Source organism: Carcharhinus amblyrhynchos, chromosome 6 (assembly GCF_965287045.1).
Source record: "Carcharhinus amblyrhynchos chromosome 6, sCarAmb.v2.hapA, whole genome shotgun sequence".
In the NCBI taxonomy this organism is placed as follows: Eukaryota; Metazoa; Chordata; class Chondrichthyes; order Carcharhiniformes; family Carcharhinidae; genus Carcharhinus; species Carcharhinus amblyrhynchos.
The window spans coordinates 30,277,447-30,299,172 of record NC_137329.1 but is presented as its reverse complement, the minus strand read 5'-3'; the positions used below and the strand labels follow the sequence as shown (position 1 = coordinate 30,299,172).

Sequence of the window (21,726 nt, the reverse complement as noted above, 5' to 3'; positions counted from 1 at the left end):
CACCTAGCTTTGTATTGTCAGCAATATAAGTGTGCATTGCTCAACTGTTAAATAATTGATGCAAGCCTGTTTACTACTGATGCCTGAAAACCAGAAAAATGTGGATGCCTTTTCTGAAATATAAACACAAAATGCTAGAAAAGCACATCATCACACAGAGTGTGTTCTGTAACCTTTCATCGGTACTAGGGTAAAGCTATCAATGGAATAGGTTTGAGTCAGGAATGGGTGGGACAAGGACAAAACATCTGTGATAGAGAAATGACAGGAAAAATTGAGTGGCAGAATTAACCTTTCAGGGGCATTGAGAATGATGGGGCAAGAAACGCAAGTAACAGGCCTAAAAGATCAACTTTATAGAAACATAGAAGCAGGAGGGCATTCATAAGATATAGGAACAGAATTAGGCCACTCGGCCCATCAAGTCTGCTCCACCAATTAATCGTGACTGATATTTTTCTCATCCCCATTCTCCTGCCTTTTCCTCATAATCTCTGATCCCCTTATTAATCAAGGCCTGATCTATCTCTACCTTAAAGACACTCAATGACCTGGCTTTCACAGCCTTCTGCGGCAGAGTTCCATAGATTCACCACTCACTGGCTGAAGAAATTCCTCATCTGTTTTAAAGGATCATCCCTTTAGCCCCCCATGAATCATAAAGACTGAACTTTGGATTAATATTGAAGTAAAACTGAATTCTGACATATGGGGCTCTTATATTCCTTGTAACGTTCAAATGTCTCAATGCATGGTGCCAAGTGGTTAGCACTGCTGCCTCATAGCGTCAGGGAGCCAGGTTGGATAGCCGGCTTGGGTCACTGACTCTGTGCAGTTTGCACATTCTCCCTGTATCTGGATGGGTTTCCCCCGGTTGCTCCAGTTTCCTCCCATAGTCTGAAAGACTTGCTGGTTAGGTGCATTGGCTATGTTCAATTCTCGCTCAGTGTACTGAACCAATGCCAGAGTGTGTCAACTAGTGTATTTACACAGTAACTTCATTGCATTGTTAACGTAAGCCTACTTGTGACACTAATAAATAAATTTAAAACTTAAAACGATTGATGGTGCAGCAGTGCAAGGGTGCAATGGAAACATCTTCCCCTTCACCAGCAAGTCTTTCAGACTGTGGGAGGAAACCCACACAGACATGGAAGAATGTGTGCAGATTCCACATAGTGACCCAAGCTGGTAATTGAACCTGGGTCCCTGGCATGGAGGCAGTAGTGCCTCCGTGCCACCCATAACTTTGTTACGCTGAGGAAACCGAAGACAGACCTGCATTTCCTGCTTTGTATGGCTCACTGTAGGGCAACACGGTGACACAGTGGCGAGCATGCTACCTCAGCACCAGGGACCCAGGTTCAATTCCAGCCTTGGGTTACTATCTGCGTGGAATTAGCACATTCTCCCTGTGTCTGCACAGGTTTCCTTCAGGCACTCTGGTTTCCGCCCACAGTCCAAAAATGTACGGTTTAGGTTAATTAGCCATGCTAAATTACCCCTTAGTGTCCAAAGATGTGTCGGTTAACAGGATAAATATGTGAAGTTATGGGGATGGGGCCAGGGTGGGATTGTTATGGGTGCAGGCTCGACAGGGCAAACAGCCTCTTTCTGCACTATAAGGATATTACGATTCTACTAGTAGATAGCTTTTGCTATCGCGCAACAAGTTGAACTCCCACTTCATTTGAAAAAAAGATTCTGAACCATCACTAAATCAGATTTATTCATATATGCATTTGGTCTAATGAAATGAAACACAACATCTTGTTGAGTTTTCTGTTTAATATTTACACATATGCAACCTTTTCCCCTGCAAATTCCAAAAAATGTGTCAATGATCCCTCTTCACATCTTTCAAAATATCTTTTCACTGTGCTCTTCGCTTTCAAGTGTCCATGCAGAAATGACCGTGAATCCATTTGGTTTTGGCAATAAAATTCATTCTGGCAGTGCTCGAGTCAGACAAAATAAATTCATTTTAAAAGTGATCCAAAAATGGTAGGAATATCACATTTTAATTTCAGATTCAAAAATAGATCAGTATTTTAAGGTAAATTATGAGAGACCAGGGAATTGGTCCTTTTCTTCTTCAGAAGTATTTGTAGTCACCATTGGAATACAATATAACATTGCAGCTGGAAACAGGCTAATAAAATTAAACACAAATTTCACAACACTGCAAAATTGCTCTGAATAAATGTGTGTTTTGTATAAATCTATTGTAATACATTCTGATTCTAAAATGCAGCAAATCAGCTTTTCATGGTATGTGTATAAAGTGCAATACCATATATACGTTTCTTTTAAAAAATTAAACCTACTTCACACACTTCTGCTTGTGTTAAGAAAAACTTTAGTTTCTAATATCAGAGTCACCAAACTTTCACCGTGAATGTTCCTGTATGCTTTAGGTTTTTAGAAAAATAGCTTCCCTTTTAAATACTCAAATCCAGTGATTCATTATAATCCTGCTCTGTTGCCCACCATAGAAAATGTGTTTTTTTTTGTATTGTCTAGTACAAAAAGCAAATTGGTGAAATTAGTTTCATTTCTGGCTGGTTAGTACAGTTAAACACAACAGTGTTGCTCTCCATCAGATCAGTTTTGCAGGTTTCTTGCAATATCCTTTTCCTCGTCCAGTTCTTTGCTCCTTTTTCATTTTCAGTGTTCAGCCAGGGCTTTGGCTAGATTGGGACAGAGCAGAAATAACTTGTGAGCGAGCCTCACCTCATTGGTCATTTAAAACAATGTAATAAATTTGTTCAAGAAGAAACATAGGAAAAGGAAACATTGTACAGCCCATCACTTGCTGTACTTCCACTGTTCAATGTATATATTTACACCATTTCCAGCGTGATGCCACCACAAAACACATCCTCCCACGCCTCCACTTTCAGCATTCTGAAGGATCATTCCCCCTGCGACACTATGCTCCATTCCTCAGTCCCTCTATGACCCATCCCCTTTGCCAGGATAGCTTGCTGTGCAAGTTCAGGAGATGCAACCCTATTAAACTTCCTTTTTCCTCACTATCCAAGACCCCAAATACTCCTACCAGGTGGGAAAAGTTGTTTACATGCATTTCTTTCAGTTTAGTATATTGCATACAACGCTCACAATCCAGTTTGCCCTGCATGGGGAAGGCCAAACACAGTTAAGATGAACAACTTGCACAACATCTCCGCTGAATCCCTAAGCGAGACTCTTGAGCTTCCCGTCACCTGTCATTTTAATTCCTTACCTTGCTCTCATGCTGACCTCTCCATCCATGGCCTCATGCAGTGCTTCAATAAAGCTCGGGGTCCTTGTGCATGAGTCGCAAAAACCCAGCCTGCAGGTGCAGCAGGTGGTCAGGAAGGCGAATGGGATGCTGGCCTTCATAGCGAGGGGGATTGAATATAAAAGTAGGGAGGTCTTGCTGCAGCTGTATAGGGCATTGGTGAGGCCGCAGCTGGAGTACTGTGTGCAGTTTTGGGCGCCGCACCTGCGCAAGGATATTTTGGCCTTGGAGGGAGTGCAGAGGAGGTTTACTAGGCTGATACCGGAGTTGAGGGGGTTGAGCTATGAGGAGAGGCTGAATAAACTAGGCTTGTACTCGTTAGAGTTTAGAAGAATGAGGGGAGATCTCATTGAGACGTATAAGATGATGAATGGGATGGATAGGATAGAGGTGGAAAGACTCTTCCCGCTCAAAAAAGACAGTAGGACTAGGGGGCACAGCCTCAAGATAAAGGGGGGGCGGTTCAGAACGGAGTTGAGGAGGAACTTCTTCACTCAAAGGGTGGTGAATCTCTGGAATTCTCTGCCCGTTGAAGTGGTGGAGGCTGCCTCGCTAAATATTTTTAAGAAGCGGGTTGATGGGTTTTTGATAAGAGAGGGGATTAAGGGTTATGGGGAGAGGGCGGGAAAGTGGAACTGAGCCACGACAGATCAGCCACGACAGATCAGCCATGATCTTATTGAATGGCGGGGCAGGCTCGAAGGGCCAGATGGCCTACTCCTGCTCCTATTTCTTATGTTCTTATGTTCTTATATGCGAGATTGAGGATTAGCACCTCACCTTTCAATTAAGCACTTGGTAATCTGATGGCTGCACAGTGGTTAGCACTGCTATCTCAGAGCACCAGAGTCCCAGGTTCAATTTCAGCCTTCAGTCACCATCTGTGTTCTCTATGCACATTCTCCCAGTGTCTGCTTGGGTTTCCACTGGGTGCTCTGGTTTCCTCCCACACTCTAAAAACGTGTGGGTTAGGTGGATTGGCCATGCTAAATTGCCTCTTGTCAGGGGGACTGGCTAGAGCAAATATATGGGATTGCGGGGCCTGGGTGGGTTTGTTGTTGCTGCAGGCTTGGTGACTGAATGATCTCCTTCTGTACCATAGGGATTCTATGATTCCTTGATTCAACGTTGAATTCAATAATTTCAGGCTATAATTGTCACCTCAGTGTGTTTCTTTTCTCTGCAGGCTCTGGCTTTAATCTTGTTCCTCCCTCATTTCTACTTTCAGATGGCAGCAGTTCATCATTCTGCCGTTCCACTTACTCTAGACACATCTTTTCTTCATCTGTCCCATTACTTGCACTGTCAAATCTTCTGTTATTTAACCCCTCTTGTTTTCCACCTTATCTCAGCAATTCCCAATTGCTGACCCCCTCTCAGCACTTTTATTCGCTTAAAACCGATTACATTTCTAATTATTCCCAATTCTGATGAAAGGTCATCAACCTGAATCATTAACTCCTTTTCTCCCTACTGATCCTGTCTGTCTTGTTTCATTAGTTCCAGCCTTTTCTGCATTTAAGGGCTGGATATTCATACCTCCATCCAGGTCAAATGGAAGCTGGCAGGAATTAAAAAATGGCAGATGGGATCAAGTTCTGGGATCCCCACCCACATTCTCAGCTTCGGACTTTCGTAGCAATGGATAGGGTGCAGGTAATGAGCTTGCAAAAAACAATCCTATCCTTACCTACTCTATTGGAGTGGACTTTTGAGGCTCCCCTCACTATTTCCATAAAGTCAGGTCTCTTTTGGTTCCTGACACATTGCGGGGTCATGAATATGGGAGAAGTCTGTCATGGAGTTGGGAATCTTTTCCTCATTACAAGAAAGATGTGGAAGGTATTGAGAGAGTGCAGAGGAGATTTACAAGGATGTTGCCTGGATTCGGTGGCATGCCTTCTGAGGATAGGTTGAGGGAGCTCAGTCTTTTCTCCCTGGAGAGATGAAGGATGAGAGGTGACCTGACGGAGGTTTATAAGATGTTGAGAGGTATAGATCAGGTGGATTCTCAGAGGCTATTTCCCAGGGCTGAAATGGTCGCTACGAGAGGACACAGGTTTAAAGTGCTGGGGAGTAGGTACAGAGGAGATGTCGGGGGTAAGTTTTTCACTCAGAGGGTGGTAGGTGAGTGGAATCGGTTGCCATTGGTGGCGGTGGAGGCAAACTCGTTGGGGTCTTTTAAGAGCCTTCTCGATGAGTACATGGCATTTAATGGGATTGAGGGTTATAGGTAGGCCTAGTAGGTAGGGATATGATCAGTGCAACTTGTGGGCCGAAGGGCCTGTTTGTGCTGCAGTTTCCTATGTTCTATGTTCTAACAGGCAAGTTTAAAAGTGTTGACAACTCCACATGCCATTATGCAATGGTATACAGTAAGATAAATATGCTTTTAATACAGTAATTAATGATAAGGCTTTATTTAGAAAAGGTACGTAATGTTCAAATTGGTAAGCATTGTGAAAGTGCTCAGGTGCAGTGAAGCATTTTATCAAGTGGATAAAGTGTTCTTCTACATTCAACATTATTAAAATTCAGATTTTAATGTGGTAACATTTTCCCACTGATTTAATTCCTCCTTTGACTGACAGTCCATCAATCTGTTGAGTCTTTGAAATAGGTGAACAGTCTTTTCTCTGCAGGTTCTGGCTTTAGTCTTGTTCCTCTCTTATTTCTACTTTCACATAGCAGCAGTTCAACATTCTGCCATTCACACCTACTCTAAACATATCTTTTCTTTGTTTATCTGTCCCATTGCCTGTACCTGCAAATTTTCTGTTATTTAATACCTACTGTTTTCCACTCAATCTCAAAAATTTCCATTTGCTGATGTCCTCCCACCCCACTTTTATTTGCTTAAAACTTATTACAGTTCTAATTTTTCCCAATTCTGATGAAAGGTCATCAGACTGAATCATTAATTCTTTTTCTCCTCACTGATGCTGTCTGACCTATTGAATAATTCCAGCCCTTTCTGGTGTTTACTATACAAGGAGCAATCAGTTAAGTCTTTGAAGCTATAAAAGAGATAGCCATTAAAGGTTCAAAGATTTAACATATTAACCTCTGACAGCTTTGTTGAAACGGCCATACAATGGAGTCTAACCATGAATGCTTGTCTGAGCTTCAAATCTACTAACGGATTCAGCTTAGCAGTGTTGTTCACAAGCTGTGTAGGGAACTGTGAGCTTCATTTTTTATTGACGGTTTTAAGAGTAGTTAATATGATTATGTTTTCTGTAGAGGTTTTTTTTAATGGCTGTGTTTGTATGACAGTTCTATAAACATTTAAGAGATTAAGGAGTTTGGAGAGGTTTTCAATAGTTCTTTATTTTTGACAGCTTCATGAATGTCACAAAGATTTCCCCAATGTAATTATTTGGCTCATGATTGTCCAGAGCAGATACTGAGTGAAAGCATAGGGAGAGAATATGAGGAATGGGGAGAAAAATGAGGTTTAGGTGGGGTGAGGGCTAAGGTGCCTAACAGTCATGCTCAGAAATGGGTTGGTATCCTTGCGAACAGAGGCAGACAGTCAAACCTGCCTGTTTCAACATCTGCTCGCCTTCATTCCCTCATTGGGCCTGGTTCTGAGGACGATGGCCATGATTCCAGACCATGAAAATAGCATAGCCAGGCACCACAAGGCAGGGGTCAGGAGAATGATATTGTGAAATTCACAATTCCCACCTCAAAGTTGAAAATCTGGATCAGAATATCACTCATCTAATCTTCTATAATAAAATTCCACAAGTAATTTCCTGGTTCCCAAAGGTTACTAAACAAAACTTCAAAATATCTATCAACCCCTGTCTCAAATAATCATCAGGGCTAAAATCCCTGGCAGTGTTTTGAACTTTTGAGCCTAGAGTAATGGTGGACAGTTGTCACATCACTTCAGGCTTTGATAAACTAATTCAGCAATTGAACCAAATGCCTTTTCTATGTATGATCCCATTCATTTAACACAGTTTGAGATTCTGACGCTTTATTATTGTAAAAGAGTAGCAAATTAAACATTTAGAAAAAGATCATAGCATTGTTACAGAGACATTTTACAAAACGCAACAAACTTTGCCATTTTTTTTCCTGGTTATTCAACCAAATGTTACTCATTTTCTTATGGCTTTCCTATAATCCAAACTCCCTCCGATTATGGTTTTTAGTGAAAGATAAAACCTTTGTCTATTTGACATGAAGCAATATTTGGTTATCTGTTCTTCATTCTTAGACTGATATCCCAATGATGTGAAATTCCTTCAGCAACTGCCATGAGACCTTTTTATGAACACAAATTTCATTGTTTTACGCTAGAATCCATTTTAAAGCTGAGTAGGTGCTTCCTACCTACAATTAAGAGAATCAACTAACTCTACAGTGTGTAAATTTGTACATATTGTAGTATACTATATATAGGAAGATATTTGGTGGTGTTATTTTGTTCAATAATCACCAGATGGCACTGTTACTGAACTTTACCTTTAACAAAAAAAGCTTCTGAGGGTACAAACATCTCATTGTAAGTTAGTTCAGACTTTCATCCTATGCATCATTTAAAGAGTAGAAACCTGGCTGGTTTAAACTTCCTTTTGCATTGCAATGATTAAACATTCTTAGCTGCTTTGAAGAATTCAGTTCAATTTCTGAATACCCAGGGCTTAAAGTTGTGGGTGGCACGGTGGTTAGCACTTTATCTCACAATGCAAGGGAGCCAGGTTCAATTCCCGGCTTGTGACACTGTCTGTGCAGAGTCTGCACATTCTCCTCGTGTCCGTGTGGGTTTCCCCTGGGTTCTCCAGTTTCCTCCCGCAGTCTGAAAGTCTGAAATACTAAATTCTCCCTCAGTATACCTGAACAGGTGCCAGAAGTATGGCGACTTGGGGATTTTAACAGTAGCTTCATTGCAGTGTTAACTTTTAAATGTTGATTTTTCATGCAGACATTGTCTCTGAAACACACGACATGATATTGACTTGCTTTCTCTTTCTTTAATTGCTGGGCTAACATTAAACGGTATGGCATTTCATGTTCAGTTTTCATTATTGTAACAAACAACATTATAAACTTTACAAAATGAACAGCAAGTCTGTTCCTCAGTACATAGATTAGAGAAGCAAATGGTCAATAAAGATACAATTAAGTCGGGGTTGGAACTTCAAAGAATATTAAATGGCATGGATGAGCTAAACCCAATTTGTTGCTCAAACGTAGGCCAAAAAAAAGCAAAAGAAACACAAAATTATTACTATTCAAATCCTATTGTTGTATTATTTACAAACAAGTCATGATTAGATAATAGATGTGCTGGCAGAATAAGCTTTAGTGGGCAAATAGCTTCCCCATTCTCAGCAACTTGTCTGTTCATAACTTAATACTTTCCTGTATTTTACATTGATGGATTTAGCTGTTGTTGATGCTGGGTTTGAGTGATGCTAGATTTTGTTGTTGACTCACTTTCCATGCTTCAGAAAATAAAAAATACTCTGTACTCAAGGGGCAGGATTTTTACCCTCCCTCCACCAGCAAGAGGGTGGGACATACAAAATGTAGCAGGTGGCCTTCCCGGACATCTAGTTCCCCCAATTAATGGCCGCTTAAGGGCTTCAAACTGCTGCCAGTATTTTACCCATGGTGGGGGAGGCCCATGTCATGCGGGAAGCGTGGATTCTTCAGCTGGGAAATAGGAGATTGATATTCCAATAACATGAAATTCCTTCAGCAACTTCCACAAGTTGCTTCCTTCCCACAGTTGAGAAGGGGATGGAACTAAGTGACGGTACAGGGGACTGAAGCAAAACTGGTTCAGTGTCAAGTGACAACTGAAAACAGAGAACTCAAAGCCTACATTTTCATAGAATCCCTACATTGCAAAGGAGGCCATTTGGCCCATTGAGTCTGCACCAACTCTTCAAAAGAGCATCTTATCCAGGTTCTATCACCAGAACCCCACATATTTACCCTGCTAATCTCCCTAACCTACATACCTTGAGACACTAAGGGACATTTTAGCATGGCCAATCCACCTAACCTGCACATTTTTGGGCTGTGGGAGGAAACCGGAGCACCCAAAGGAGACCCACACTGAAATGGGGAGAATGAGCAAACTCCATCCAGAAGTGACCCGAGGCTGGAATCGAACTCGGGTCCTTGGTGTTGAGAGAACATAAGAAATAGGAGCAGGGGGTAGGCCATCTAGCCCTTCGAGCCTGCCCCGCCATTCAACAAGATCATGGCTGATCTGAAGTGGCTCAGTTCCACTTTCCCGCCCTCTCCCCATAACCTTTAATCCCCTCTCTTATCAAAAACCCATCAACCCGCGTCTTCAAAATATTTAGTGAGGCAGCCTCCACCACTTCAACGGGCAGAGAATTCCAGAGATTCACCACCCTTTGAGTGAAGAAGTTCCTCCTCAACTCCGTTCTAAACCGCCCCCCCTTTATCCTGAGGCTGTGCCCCCTAGTCCTACTGTCTTTTTTGAGCGGGAAGAGTCTCTCCACCTCTATCCTATCCATCCCATTCATCATCTTATACGTCTCAATGAGATCTCCCCTCATTCTTCTAAACTCTAACGAGTACAAGCCTAGTTTATTCAGCCTCTCCTCATAGCTCAACCCCCTCAACTCCGGTATCAGCCTAGTAAACCTCCTCTGCGCTCCCTCCAAGGCCAAAATATCCTTGCGCAGGTGCAGCGACCAAAACTGCACAGGAGGCAGCAGTGCCAACCACTGTGCCACTCTAATTTTTTATTTTTGCATCAGAGTGAACAACATGGAATTGTTTTGTGGTAAGAATATTATTCCATTGAAATTGCAGCAGCTCTATGGCTGCTCTGAAGTGCAGAAAACAGGGAGTAGGAATAATGGGTCAGTCTCACGTTGGCAGACTGTGACTAGTGGGGTACCACAAGTGTCAGTGCTCGCCCTTCACCCTGTTTCCAATTTATATCAATGATCTGGATAAATGGATGTGCAGAGTATTCTGAAATGGCAAGAGATTATAAAGGGACCTGGGTATACTTGTTAATAAGTCACTGAAAGCTAATGTGTAGATGCAGCAAGCAATTAAGGCTAATGGCCTGTTAGCCCTCATCACAATAGGATTTGAGTACAGAAATAACAAAATCTTAATTCAGTTGTATAGAACCTTGGTTAAACCACACCTGGGAGTTCACTCTGAGCAGTTTTGGTCCCCTTACCTTAGGAAAGATATTACTGCCAAAGAGGGAGACTCGCCAGACTTGGTCCCAAGATGGTGGGACTACCCTCTGACGAGAGATGAGAAACTGGGCCTGTATTCTCTAAAGTTTTGAAGAATGAGAGGTGATTTCATTGAAACCTAGACAGGGCCGATGCAGGTAAGGTATTTTCCCTGGTTGAGGAGTCCAAAACCAGGGGACACAATTTCACAATAAGGGGGAAGCCACATAGGACCAAAATCAGAAGAATTTTTCTTTTACTCAGAAGGTTGTAAATCTTAGGAATTCTCTGCTCCAGAGGGCTGCAGAAGTTCAGTCATTGAGAGTGCTTAGAACAGGGATGGACAGATTTCTAAACATCAATGACATAAAGGGGCTTGGGGATAGTGTGGGGAAAAAGGCTTTAAAGTGGATGATCAACCACAGCAGGCTCAAGGACTGAAAGTCCTACTCCTGCTTCTATGTTCCTATGACAATGGTTACCCAGGTTTAAAATTAATTAAATCCGTAGAGAAATAGTGAGAGCCCCAGGCCATAAGTAACAAAGATAAGAAGCATAGATCTAGCAAGACATGGCAACTACTTATACAAATGAACTTAAATTTCTGCAAAATTAAAATGTTCATAGAATCATAGAACACAGAATCCCTACAGTTTAGAAGGAGGCCATTCAGTCCATTACGCCTGCACCGGCAATAATCCCATCCAGGCCCTATGCCCATAACCCCACACATTTACCCTGCTAGGCCCTTTGATACTAAGCTGCAATTTAACATGGCCAATCAACCTAACCTGCACATCTTTGGGACTGTGAGAGGAAACCAGAGCACCCAGAGGGAACCCATGCAGAAATGGGGAGAAGGTGCAAACTCCATGCAGACAGTGACCCAAGGCTGGAATCAAACCCAGGTCCCTGGCGCTGGGAGGCAGTAGTGCTAACCACCGTGCCATTCCCCTATTGTTCAAATTGGCAGTTAGCCAACTCCCTTCATGCTGAAATATACTTAGAGTCATCATGACAGTGAAACTTGTTCATAAGTGTGTTGTACTTTCACACATCAGCAACTCTTAACTATCTGAAGCCAAAGTCCATTCAAGATTTTGTTACTGTTCCCATTTTTAGGATGGTTTTTCTCTCACATTTCTGGCAGAACACAAAACCTTGCTATCTGACAAGAAAGTCTTCTCTCACTTCCAGACTCTGACTTACTCTCTCATCTTGATTTAATTCACTACGGTCATTGTACCTCAAACTTTTTCTGCCCAAGTTCCAAACCCAACTAACTAATACTGTCTCCTTTATCAGTAGTCTGTTGCAAATCTTTCCAATGGCTTTACAGAATATTTCTGAAGCTAATAATAGGATCAAGTTCACGTTCACTTCATAAAAAGCATGTTTTAATGCGGCTGACCATAGCACTAATTGCTGAGTATTCCTGGGATAGAATCAGAGAATTCTTGCAGTGCAGGAAGTGGCCATTCAGTCCATCAAGTCTGCACTGGCTCTCCAACCAAGCATCTTACCTAGGCCCACGCACCACCCTATCCCCGTAAGTTCGCAAGTTTACCCTGCTAGTCCCCCTAATCTTCACATCCTGGGACACTAAGGGGCAATTTAGCATGGTCAATCCACCTAACTTGCACACCTTTGGGCTGTGGGAGGAAACCAGAGCACCTGGCGGAAAGCCATGCAGACACAGTGAGAACATACAAATACCACACAAGACAAGGATCACAAATGACACCATTGAGAATATGATATTATGCTCTCTACTCCTCTTTCTGGCTTAACCTTAAATACCAAATAATTTTATTGAAGGCGCTACAGGGTTAGTGTACAGTGTAAATCTAAGATCGTAAATGACACAATGGATCAGTTAAAGAAAGGAAAAAAAGGGTTAAAAACTGTTAGTTCTTACTTTGCTTAGACAAATGTGTAGTGGAATCCATTGCTAAGAGGGGAATGAGGAGGGGAAGGTGCTGAAGACTGATGGACTTGCTGTTGAGCTGGAAGGGATCACATAAAGACAAGGGCACAAATTGTTAAAGACAAGGGTTAACAACAAGACATTGGCAATTTTACAATGTTAGCCAGCCCATTTGTGATTTAATTCTTTATTTTCTCAGACTGTGCTTTGGTAGCAAATTATTAATTCTTTTAATGACATTCTGTCCGCATGCAACAATCACACAATCAAATTTATGTACAGAATAGAAGATATCATGGGGTGATCACAAGGCAATATTCTTTCAAAAGTTTCAAATGATAGGAACTGCAATAAAACCCAAGTAATTCATACCTCCGTCAGAATTTCTATATTTTTCTGAATGTACCAATTCACACTGGATACAGTTCCACAAGGTACCCCTCCACTGTCATACTCAAGTGGACATTCTTCATACGGGCATTGCATTTGGCAACAGGTTGCTCAAGTAAAAATGCACTGCAACTGATTCTAATTACACTCATCCAATGCCTGCACATGCACTTTCTTACAGATGTCACTGGTCAGGATCAATTTATTTTAGTGGCAGAAATAATGAGATGTTTCTATTACTTGGCAGAAGAGCATTTGCATCTTAATTCCTTTTAAACCTAAACAGCTAAACTAACCATAATTGGATATATTTTATTGTGGTGCAATGGAGATGCAATATGGCAGCTTGGAATGGTGGCTGCTGATTTCAGACTTTTTTGTGTTACTAATCCCTGTCTGGTGCTCTGAGGAGGTGCCAAATAAAGGCTTGGTTTCTGCTTGCTACGGGTGGTCTGGGGAGGGAAGCGAAATGCTGGAAATTTACTAAACACCCCTCCTAGAGACTACTTTGGCCAGTGGTTCAGAAATAGCAACATTTCCTATACTCCCAAAACTTGTATGTCTTTGTAGCAATGTCATGATGTGGAGATGCTGGCGTTAGACTGGGGTAAACACAGTAAGAACATAAGAACATAAGAAATAGGAGCAGGAGTAGGCCATCTAGCCCTTCGAGCCTGCCCCGCCATTCAATAAGATCATGGCTGATCTGTCGTGGCTCAGTTCCACATTCCCGCCCTCTCCCCATAACCCTTAATCCCCTCTCTTATCAAAAACCCATCAACCCGCGTCTTCAAAATATTTAGCGAGGTAGCCTCCACCACTTCAACGGGCAGAGAATTCCAGAGATTCACCACCCTTTGAGTGAAGAAGTACCTCCTCAACTCCGTTCTAAACCGCTCCCCCTTTATCTTGAGGCTGTGCCCCCTAGTCCTACTATCCTTTCTGAGCGGGAAGAGTCTCTCCACCTCTATCCTATCCATCCCATTCATCATCTTATACATCTCAATGAGATCTCCCCTCATTCTTCTAAACTCTAACAAGTACAAGCCTAATTTATTCAGCCTCTTCTCACAGCTCAACCCCCTCAACTCCAGCATCAGCCCAGTAAACCTCCTCTGCACTCCCTCCAAGGCCAAAACATCCTTGCGTAAGTACGGCGCCCAAAACTGCACACAGTACTCCAGCTGCGGCCTCACCAATGCCCCATACAGCTGCAGCAAGATCTCCCTACTTTTATATTCAATCCCCCTCGCTATGAAGGCCAGCATCCCATTAGCCTTCCTGACCACCTGCTGCACCTGCAAGCTGGGTTCTTGCGACTCACGCACAAGGACCCCGAGGTCCCTCTGCACCGTTGCCTGCTGCAGTTTTTCTCCACGTAAGTAATAATCCTTCCTACCATTATTCCTACCAAAGTGGACCACCTCACACTTGCCAACATTAAATTCCATTTGCCATTTCCTGGCCCATTCACCCAGCCTATCTAGATCCTTCTGCAGACTCTCCACACCCTCCGCACAATTTGCTGTTCCACCAATCTTCCTTGATCTGGGTGAAAAAAAGATACCGAACAAGTTAAGAATTGGAAAGTGTGACTATACTTGAAGTTGGTTAAGTCGCCAGGGCCAGATGAAATGCACCTGAGGCCATTAACAGAAGCAAGGGCCAAAAATTGTGGAATAACTGGCAATAACCTTCCGATCCATCTTAGATAGCGGGCTAGAGAATTGTAAATTGTGTTTTAAATATTTACTCTCTAAACCACTGGCACACTGCGGTTACAGAATGCACCATCTACAAGATGAATTCTGCAACTTGCCATGAAGTCTCACAACACCAGGTTAAAGTCCAACATGGTTATTTGATAGCAGAAATGGCCTTTTTTAGTGGCAAAAGTGGCTTTTTGGTAGCAAAATGTGGCTTTTGCTACCAAATTGACCTGTTGGACGTTAACCTGGTGTTGTGAGACTTCTTACTTTGTAGGAATGTAACAGCGACTGCAGAGAGGAACCAAGGGATAAACGGGCTAAGAGGAGCTGACGTGACCAACAGTGTGAAACAAATTAACTGAGCTAGTAATAAACACAGGGTGCTTTGTAACTTTTTTCACAACGATTTTACAATGGGCTGAGAAGTGGCAGATAGAACAGTTTTGACAAAGGGTCATCTGGACTCAAAACGTCAGCTCTTTTCTCTCCTTACAGATGCTGCCAGACCTGCTGAGATTATTCAGTGCTTTCTCATTTGGTTTCAAGTTCCAACATCCCAGTAATTTGCTTTTAAATAGAATTCAATGTCAGTCAAAAGTGGAACATTTAGGCTAAAAGCAAAATAGGACTAAAAGCTATTTACTTTGAATTGGATAAAAGCAGGAGACGTAGAAGGATAATTGAAGGATTTAGGTTCGGAAGACATTAAAAGCATCACCAAAAGTTGATAAGGCCACTTATAAACGGATGGAATATTGAGTTGTGGAAAGAAGCATAGATAATTAAATGAGTTCAATAGGGGATCTATATGTGACACCACAATTGCTAAGTCAGGTAGAAGTCCCATGGTGTGAGGTGGTTCAGGACTAAAAGGGTTAATGCATTTGACTGTTGAAACGAATTAGCAAATTACATGACGGGGTCCCATTAGAGAAAGTTCATGGCTTAGACTGAGTCATACCTACATAAGAAATAGGAGCAGGAGTAGGCCATCTAGCCCTTCGAGCCTGCCCCGCCATTCAATAAGATCATGGCTGATCTGAAGTGGATCAGTTCCACTTTCCCGCTCTCTCCCTATAACCCTTAATTCCCTTGTCTGTCGAAAACCTATCTACCCGTGACTTAAATATATTTAGCGAGGTAACCTCCACCACTTCAATGGGCAGAGAATTCCAGAGATTCACCGCCCTTTGAGTGAAGAAGTTCCTCCCCAACTCCTATCTGAACTGCCCCCCCTTATCTTGAGGCTATGCCCTCTAGTCCTGCTGTCCTTTCTGAGCGGGAAGAATCACTCTACCTCTACCCTATCCATCCCATTCATTATCTTATACATCTCTATAAGATCCCCCCTCATCCTTCTAAACTCTAACGAGTACAGACTCAGTCTATTTAGTCTCTCTTCATAAGCCAAACCCCTCAGCTCCGATATCAGCCTAGTGAACCTCCTCTGCACTCCCTCCAAGGCCAAAATATCCTTGCACAAGTGCGGTGACCAAAACTGCACACAGTACTCCAGCTGCGGCCTCACCTGTGCCCTGTACAGTTGCAACAAGACCTCCCTGCTTTTATATTCTATCCCCCTCGCTATAAAGGCCAGCATACCATTCGCCTTCTTGATCACCTGCAGACTGGGTTTTTGCGACTTAAGCACAAGGACCCCCAGGTCCTCTGCACTGTAGCGTGCTGCAGCTTTTCGCCCTTTAAATAGTAATCCCTCCTACTATTATTTCTGCCAAAGTGGATAACCTCACACTCTCTAACATTGTACTCCATCTGCCAGATCCTCGCCCACTCGCTCAGCCTATCCAGATCCCTCTGCAGACTTTCCACACCCTCCGCGCAATTTGCTTTTCCACTCATCTTCGTGTCATCAGCAAATTTCGTCACCCTACACTCAGCCCCCTCCTCCAGATCAACTATATAAATGGTAAATAGCTGAGGCCACAGCACCGATCCCTGCTGCACTCCACTAGTCACCAACCGCCAATCAGAATAACACCCATTGATACCAACTCTGTCTTCTATTAGACAACCAATCCTCTATCCACGCTAACACCTTACCCCCAACTCCATGCACCCTAACCTTCTGAAGCAACCTTTTGTGAGGCACCTTATCAAACGCCTTTTGAAAATCTAGAAACACCACATCCACCGGTTCCCCTCTGTTTACCGCACTATTCACATCCTCATGGAAATCCAATAAATTCGTCAAACACAACTTCCCCTTAATGAATCTGTGCTGCGTCTGCTCTATCAAACCATTCCTTTCCAGGTGCCTCGCTATTTCTTCTTTGATGACGGATTCAAGCATTTTTCCAACTACAGATGTTAAACTAACTGGCCTATAATTCCCTGCAGTTTTGTACATCCTTAAGTACAATAAACCAGTGATTGTTCAGTCACCTATATCTCTGAACTCATCCCTGATCACAACCAACATACAACAAATCCTGAGGTGAAGTGAGGATCTGGGACACAGTATGCAGAAATGTACTGTTTCTAGTGGCTGAGGGGGGACTAGAGGGGGACGTTGACACAAGATTAAATAAAACACATTTAGGAAAGAGCAGGAGGCACCTTTTTACACAGACTGTTGTGAGCTGCGGAAGATACAAAGCAATGACAGTGTTAATGTTTAGAATAGGTTAAACAGATTGTTGAAGGAAAAAGGTTCAAAGAGACAGAGGAACAGGGGGCACCTGAGAACAGAACCACTGCTCATGCAGTAGGTAAACAGCAACATAGGCTGGTTGGGCTGAATGATGTATTTACAGTGTTGTAATTTATATTAGTCCTAGGGAACACTTTCCGCTACCTTTGTAACCTAATTCGAGATTGTACATTCCCGGAAAGCTATTGACTGTCTGTGTAGAGTTTGCACATTCTCTCGGTGTCTGTGTGGATTTCCTCCAGGTGCTTCGATTTAAGAACATAAGAACTAGGAGCAGGAGTAGGCCATTTGACCCCTCAAGCCTGCTCCGTCACTCAATAAGATGCTGGCTGATCTTTCCATGGACTCAGCTCCACTCACCCGCCTGCTCAACATAACCCTTAATTCCTTTTCTAGTCAAAAGTCTATCTTTGCCTTAAAAACATGCAATGAGGTAGCCTCAACTGCTTCACTGGGCAGGGGATTCCACAGATTCACAACCCTTTGGATGAAGAGATTCCTCCTCAACTCAGTCCTAAATCTGCTCCCCCTTATTTTGAGGCTATGCCCTCTGATTCTGGTTTCACCCTCCAGTGGAAACAATTGCCTTGCTTCTAACTTATTTATTCCCTTCATAATTTTATATGTTACTATAAGAACCCCCCTTCCCCCAATTCCTCTAAATTCCAATGAGTATAGTCCCAATCTACTTAGTCTCTCCTCATAAGCCAACCCTCTCAATTCTGGAATCAATCTAGTGAAACTCCTTTGCAACACCGCCAGTGCCAGTATATCCTTTTTCAAGTAAGGAGACCAAAACTGTACACAGTACTCCAGGTGTGGTCTCACCAGCACCTAATACAGCTGCAACATAACCAACTGCCTTGTTTTTAAACTCGTCTAGCCTCTAACAATGAAGGACAAAATTCCATTTGCCTGCTGCACCTGCAAACCAACTTTTTTGTGATTCATGCACAAGGATACCCAGGTCCCTCCGCACAGCAGCATGCTGTAATTTTTTACCATTTAAATAATAGTCCATTTTGCTGTTCTTGCTACCAAAATGGATGACCTCACATTTAACAACATTGTACTCCATCTGCCAGACCCTTGCTCACTCACAAATTATCTACGTCCCTTTGCAATCGTTCATTGTCCTCAGCACACTTCACTCTACTATTCATCTTAGTTTCCTCTCTCAGTGTAAAGATGTGCAGGTCAGGTGGATTGGCAATGCTAAATTGTTTCTTAGATGGATTAGTAATGGTAAATGTGTGGGGTTACTGGGGCAGGGGTGAGGGAAAGGGCCTGAGTATGAAACTCTGACAGAGAGTTGGTGCAGATTTGATGGGCCAGATGGCCTCCTTCTGCACTGTAGGGATTTTATGATTCTGTGAAACATAGGATAAAAGTGGTTTTACTTTATCTCATTCATCTCTGTGCCTCATCTTCAGTGTAGACCAAACTTTGTTTCAAATTTGAGGTTTCCATTTTTTGCCAGCATTATGGACTTTCTGCCCAAAATAATTCACTCCATGCTAGTGAATGCAGCAATATAAGCAGTTTTGTGCCAGTGACTCATAGCGAGTGGAAAAATTGGATTAACACTGATCCAGCTCAGTTTGGTCTTTGCAGTCAGAAAGAGAACATATATCCATTCAATCCATACTGCATTTGATGCCAGAACCCCTAGTAAAAGGCCTGCAGTCTAATCAACTGCATACTTAGCAAATACTGAGGAACACTTTTGTTGGAGGTGATTAAAACACCATGTGAGTGCCATAAATCATTGTGTAGAAATTAAATTGAATTGTTTGCACTTTGTACGGCAACAGCAATGAACATGCAACTGCATATTTCACACATCGTTCTGTTAACACTGTACGAGTGAAGGACTGAAGAGGAAATTAAAATGAGTTAATGTGTTACTTAGTTGCTCATAAAGCTTCTCTTTAGTTCTGCTGATGGTTTAATGGCTAAATATATCAGCTGCTCTGGCATTTTGGCTTGATCTCCTAAATTAGCTGAGCGCAACTGCAACAGCAGTGAGAATGTGGCACTGCTGCCTGAGCTGGAATAAAGTAAACAGTTAACCACATTTCCCTGCTATCAGCTGATTCTTCACAGAAACACACATAGGTGGATTTTGGATGAGATAGAGATCAAACAACCTGTTATCCTAATTGGGCACACATGGAAAAAGGTCACTTGGGGGACTGCTTGTACCTGTGGAACTATAGCCCAGCACTTGTCATTATCATCAGCGGATCTAAAACAAACTTCTTTCTGGGTCTACCTTGGTAGCGTTTGTACATTGCCCTTGAACACAGCAAATCTGTCTGGGCCTGTATAGCACAGTCCCACAACAAACTCCAGACGTTTCCATAAATCCGCAAACTATTTAAATTTTTTATGAACTTGGCTAATGTCCAATTAGGATCTGGATTGAAATTGTCCAAACTTGTTTCATGACAGATGCTCGCAGCCAGCGGAGCAGAGATATTATCCCATCAGTCTGGCTGGCTCCAACTCGCATTGCTAGAAATTACAGGGAATCTGCTACATGATTCAACCCATTGTTTTTTGAAAATGGATTTGCACTGACATTTCTCCAAACGATGAGCTGTCATTCTCAGCTAGTGTGTCAAATGACGAGACTTCTTTATGGTAAGGAACGGAAAACGTCGTGGTCAATTCAAAGATATCCTTGTGTTACCTCATTAAAAGATTACTGGGAACAAGTCACTTGCCCAACTTACTGTGATGCAAATTAAAAGAAGATAAAATACATTTTCAACTACAGTTGAGACTCAAGGAATTGCTTTAACATTCTAGTCAGGGTACTGTAGCTGCTGCCATTCTAGTTTAAATTTATTTATTAATGTCACAAGTAGGCTCACATTAACACAGCAACAAAGTTACTCTGAAAATCCCTCAATCGCCACACTCCAGCACCTGTTCAGCTACACTGACATTGCCAATGCACCTAACCAGCACATCTTTCAAACTGTGGAAGGAAACTGGGGCACCCAGAGAAAACCCATGCAGGCATGAGGAGAATGTGCAGACTTCACACAGACAGTGACCCAAGCTAGGGATCGAAAACAGGTCTTTGGCACTGTGAGGTAGCAGTGCGAGCCACTGTGCCAAATAGCACACCTACATGGATAGGCAGGAACGAAGTGAGCAACATTTTGCAGGCCTCACTGAAAAACAGTAACATACAAACATATAAATTAGGAGCAGGAGTAGGCCACTCGAGCCTGCTCCGCCATTCAATCAGAACTTGGCCAATCTAACTTCACTGCATTTTATAAACGTGCACCACAGCCAGTACAATTTATGTTTTAGAGTAGACCACAAGATGTAGGAGCAAACATAGGCCATTCAACCCATCAGTTCCACTCCGCCATGCAATGAGATCTGAAATGATAATCTTCAACTCCACTTTCTTGCCCTATCCCCAGAACCCGTGATTCCTTTAAGGATTAAAAATCTGGCCATCTCAATCTTGAGCATAAACGACCCAGCCTCTACAGCCCTCTGATGTAAAGAATTCCACAGATTCAATATCCTCCAACAGAAGCAATTCCTCCTCATCTCTGTCTTAAATGGGTGACTTCTTATTCTTGAGATTATGTCCTCTGGTCCCAGACTCTCCAACAAGTGGAAACAACCTCTCAGCATCAAGCTGCCTGAGAAACCTGTACATCTCATGTCTATGTTTGTATTTTCAAAAAACAATTCTGCCATTGTTTAGTTTTATCAAAGAACAAATTGAATTGATTTTACTATGAGAGTATTGGCCAGTGTAGTGGTTCTATAAGAGCATCCCAGTGCTGCTGAGCTTCCAACTTTCACTTCCATCAAGGCATGGGGGAAGACTTACTCAATTCTCAAAACCATTTTTCTCAATTGTTACACATATGACAAAAACTAAACAGTTTTATTCAATTTGTGCATTTTAATACAGACTTTAAAAGCATGGCACTTACCTGCTACCATTTTGCTGCGTTGAGAGGCCTCAGATGCTAATGCATATGACATAGTGATGATACGTTCCCGTTCCTGCAGATGTGAGTCAAGATCTAGGGAGTTCTCACTGATGTGGTTAACTCCTGGCTGCATATTCTGATAACTGATGCACAACAAAAAACACATCTTAATTGTGCATGACATACCCAGAGATAAAACAGCATTTGACTTGTTACAGGCAGCAGCCAAAACAGAGCTGTCATGCATTTTCACATGGAGCAAGGTTCTGGGGAATAATATTTGATATCATGGAGTAGTGTTATGTATGAAACATGAAAAAGGTCTTGCCTATCTGCTCGCTTGAGTAAGGAAGGAGTAAGTAGGAAACTACAGAAAGTCATGAATGTAGCCCAATCAATCATGTAAACCAGCCTCCCATCCATTAACTCTGCTATACTTCCCGCTGCCTTGGAAAAACAGCCAGCATAATTAAGGGCCTCACACACATACCCTCTTCCACCTTCTTTCTCGGGAAAAAGATACAAAAATCTGAGATCACGTACCAACCGACTCAAGAACAGCTTCTTTCCTGC

The 21,726-nt window shown here is 42.5% G+C and overlaps 1 protein-coding gene across 7 annotated transcripts in view; it reads right to left on the bottom strand.

The window, feature by feature from the left end:
• Positions 1 to 1,751: 1,751 nt before the first annotated feature.
• plekha7b (pleckstrin homology domain containing, family A member 7b) overlaps positions 1,752 to 21,726 on the bottom strand; it is a 462,229-nt gene continuing 442,254 nt past the window's right edge. For 6 of the 7 annotated variants that reach the window (XM_080190135.1, XM_080190138.1, XM_080190140.1 and 3 more), the window contains 3 exons: positions 21,154 to 21,296; positions 12,401 to 12,488; positions 1,752 to 2,690 (listed from right to left, as the gene is read on the bottom strand). In XM_080190135.1, the coding sequence (XP_080046261.1) occupies positions 12,406 to 12,488; positions 21,154 to 21,296 (226 nt within the window). In that variant the 3' untranslated portion in view covers positions 1,752 to 2,690; positions 12,401 to 12,405. The remainder of the gene's footprint in view (positions 2,691 to 12,400; positions 12,489 to 21,153; positions 21,297 to 21,726) is intronic. The other variant, XM_080190136.1, reaches the window with a different exon arrangement.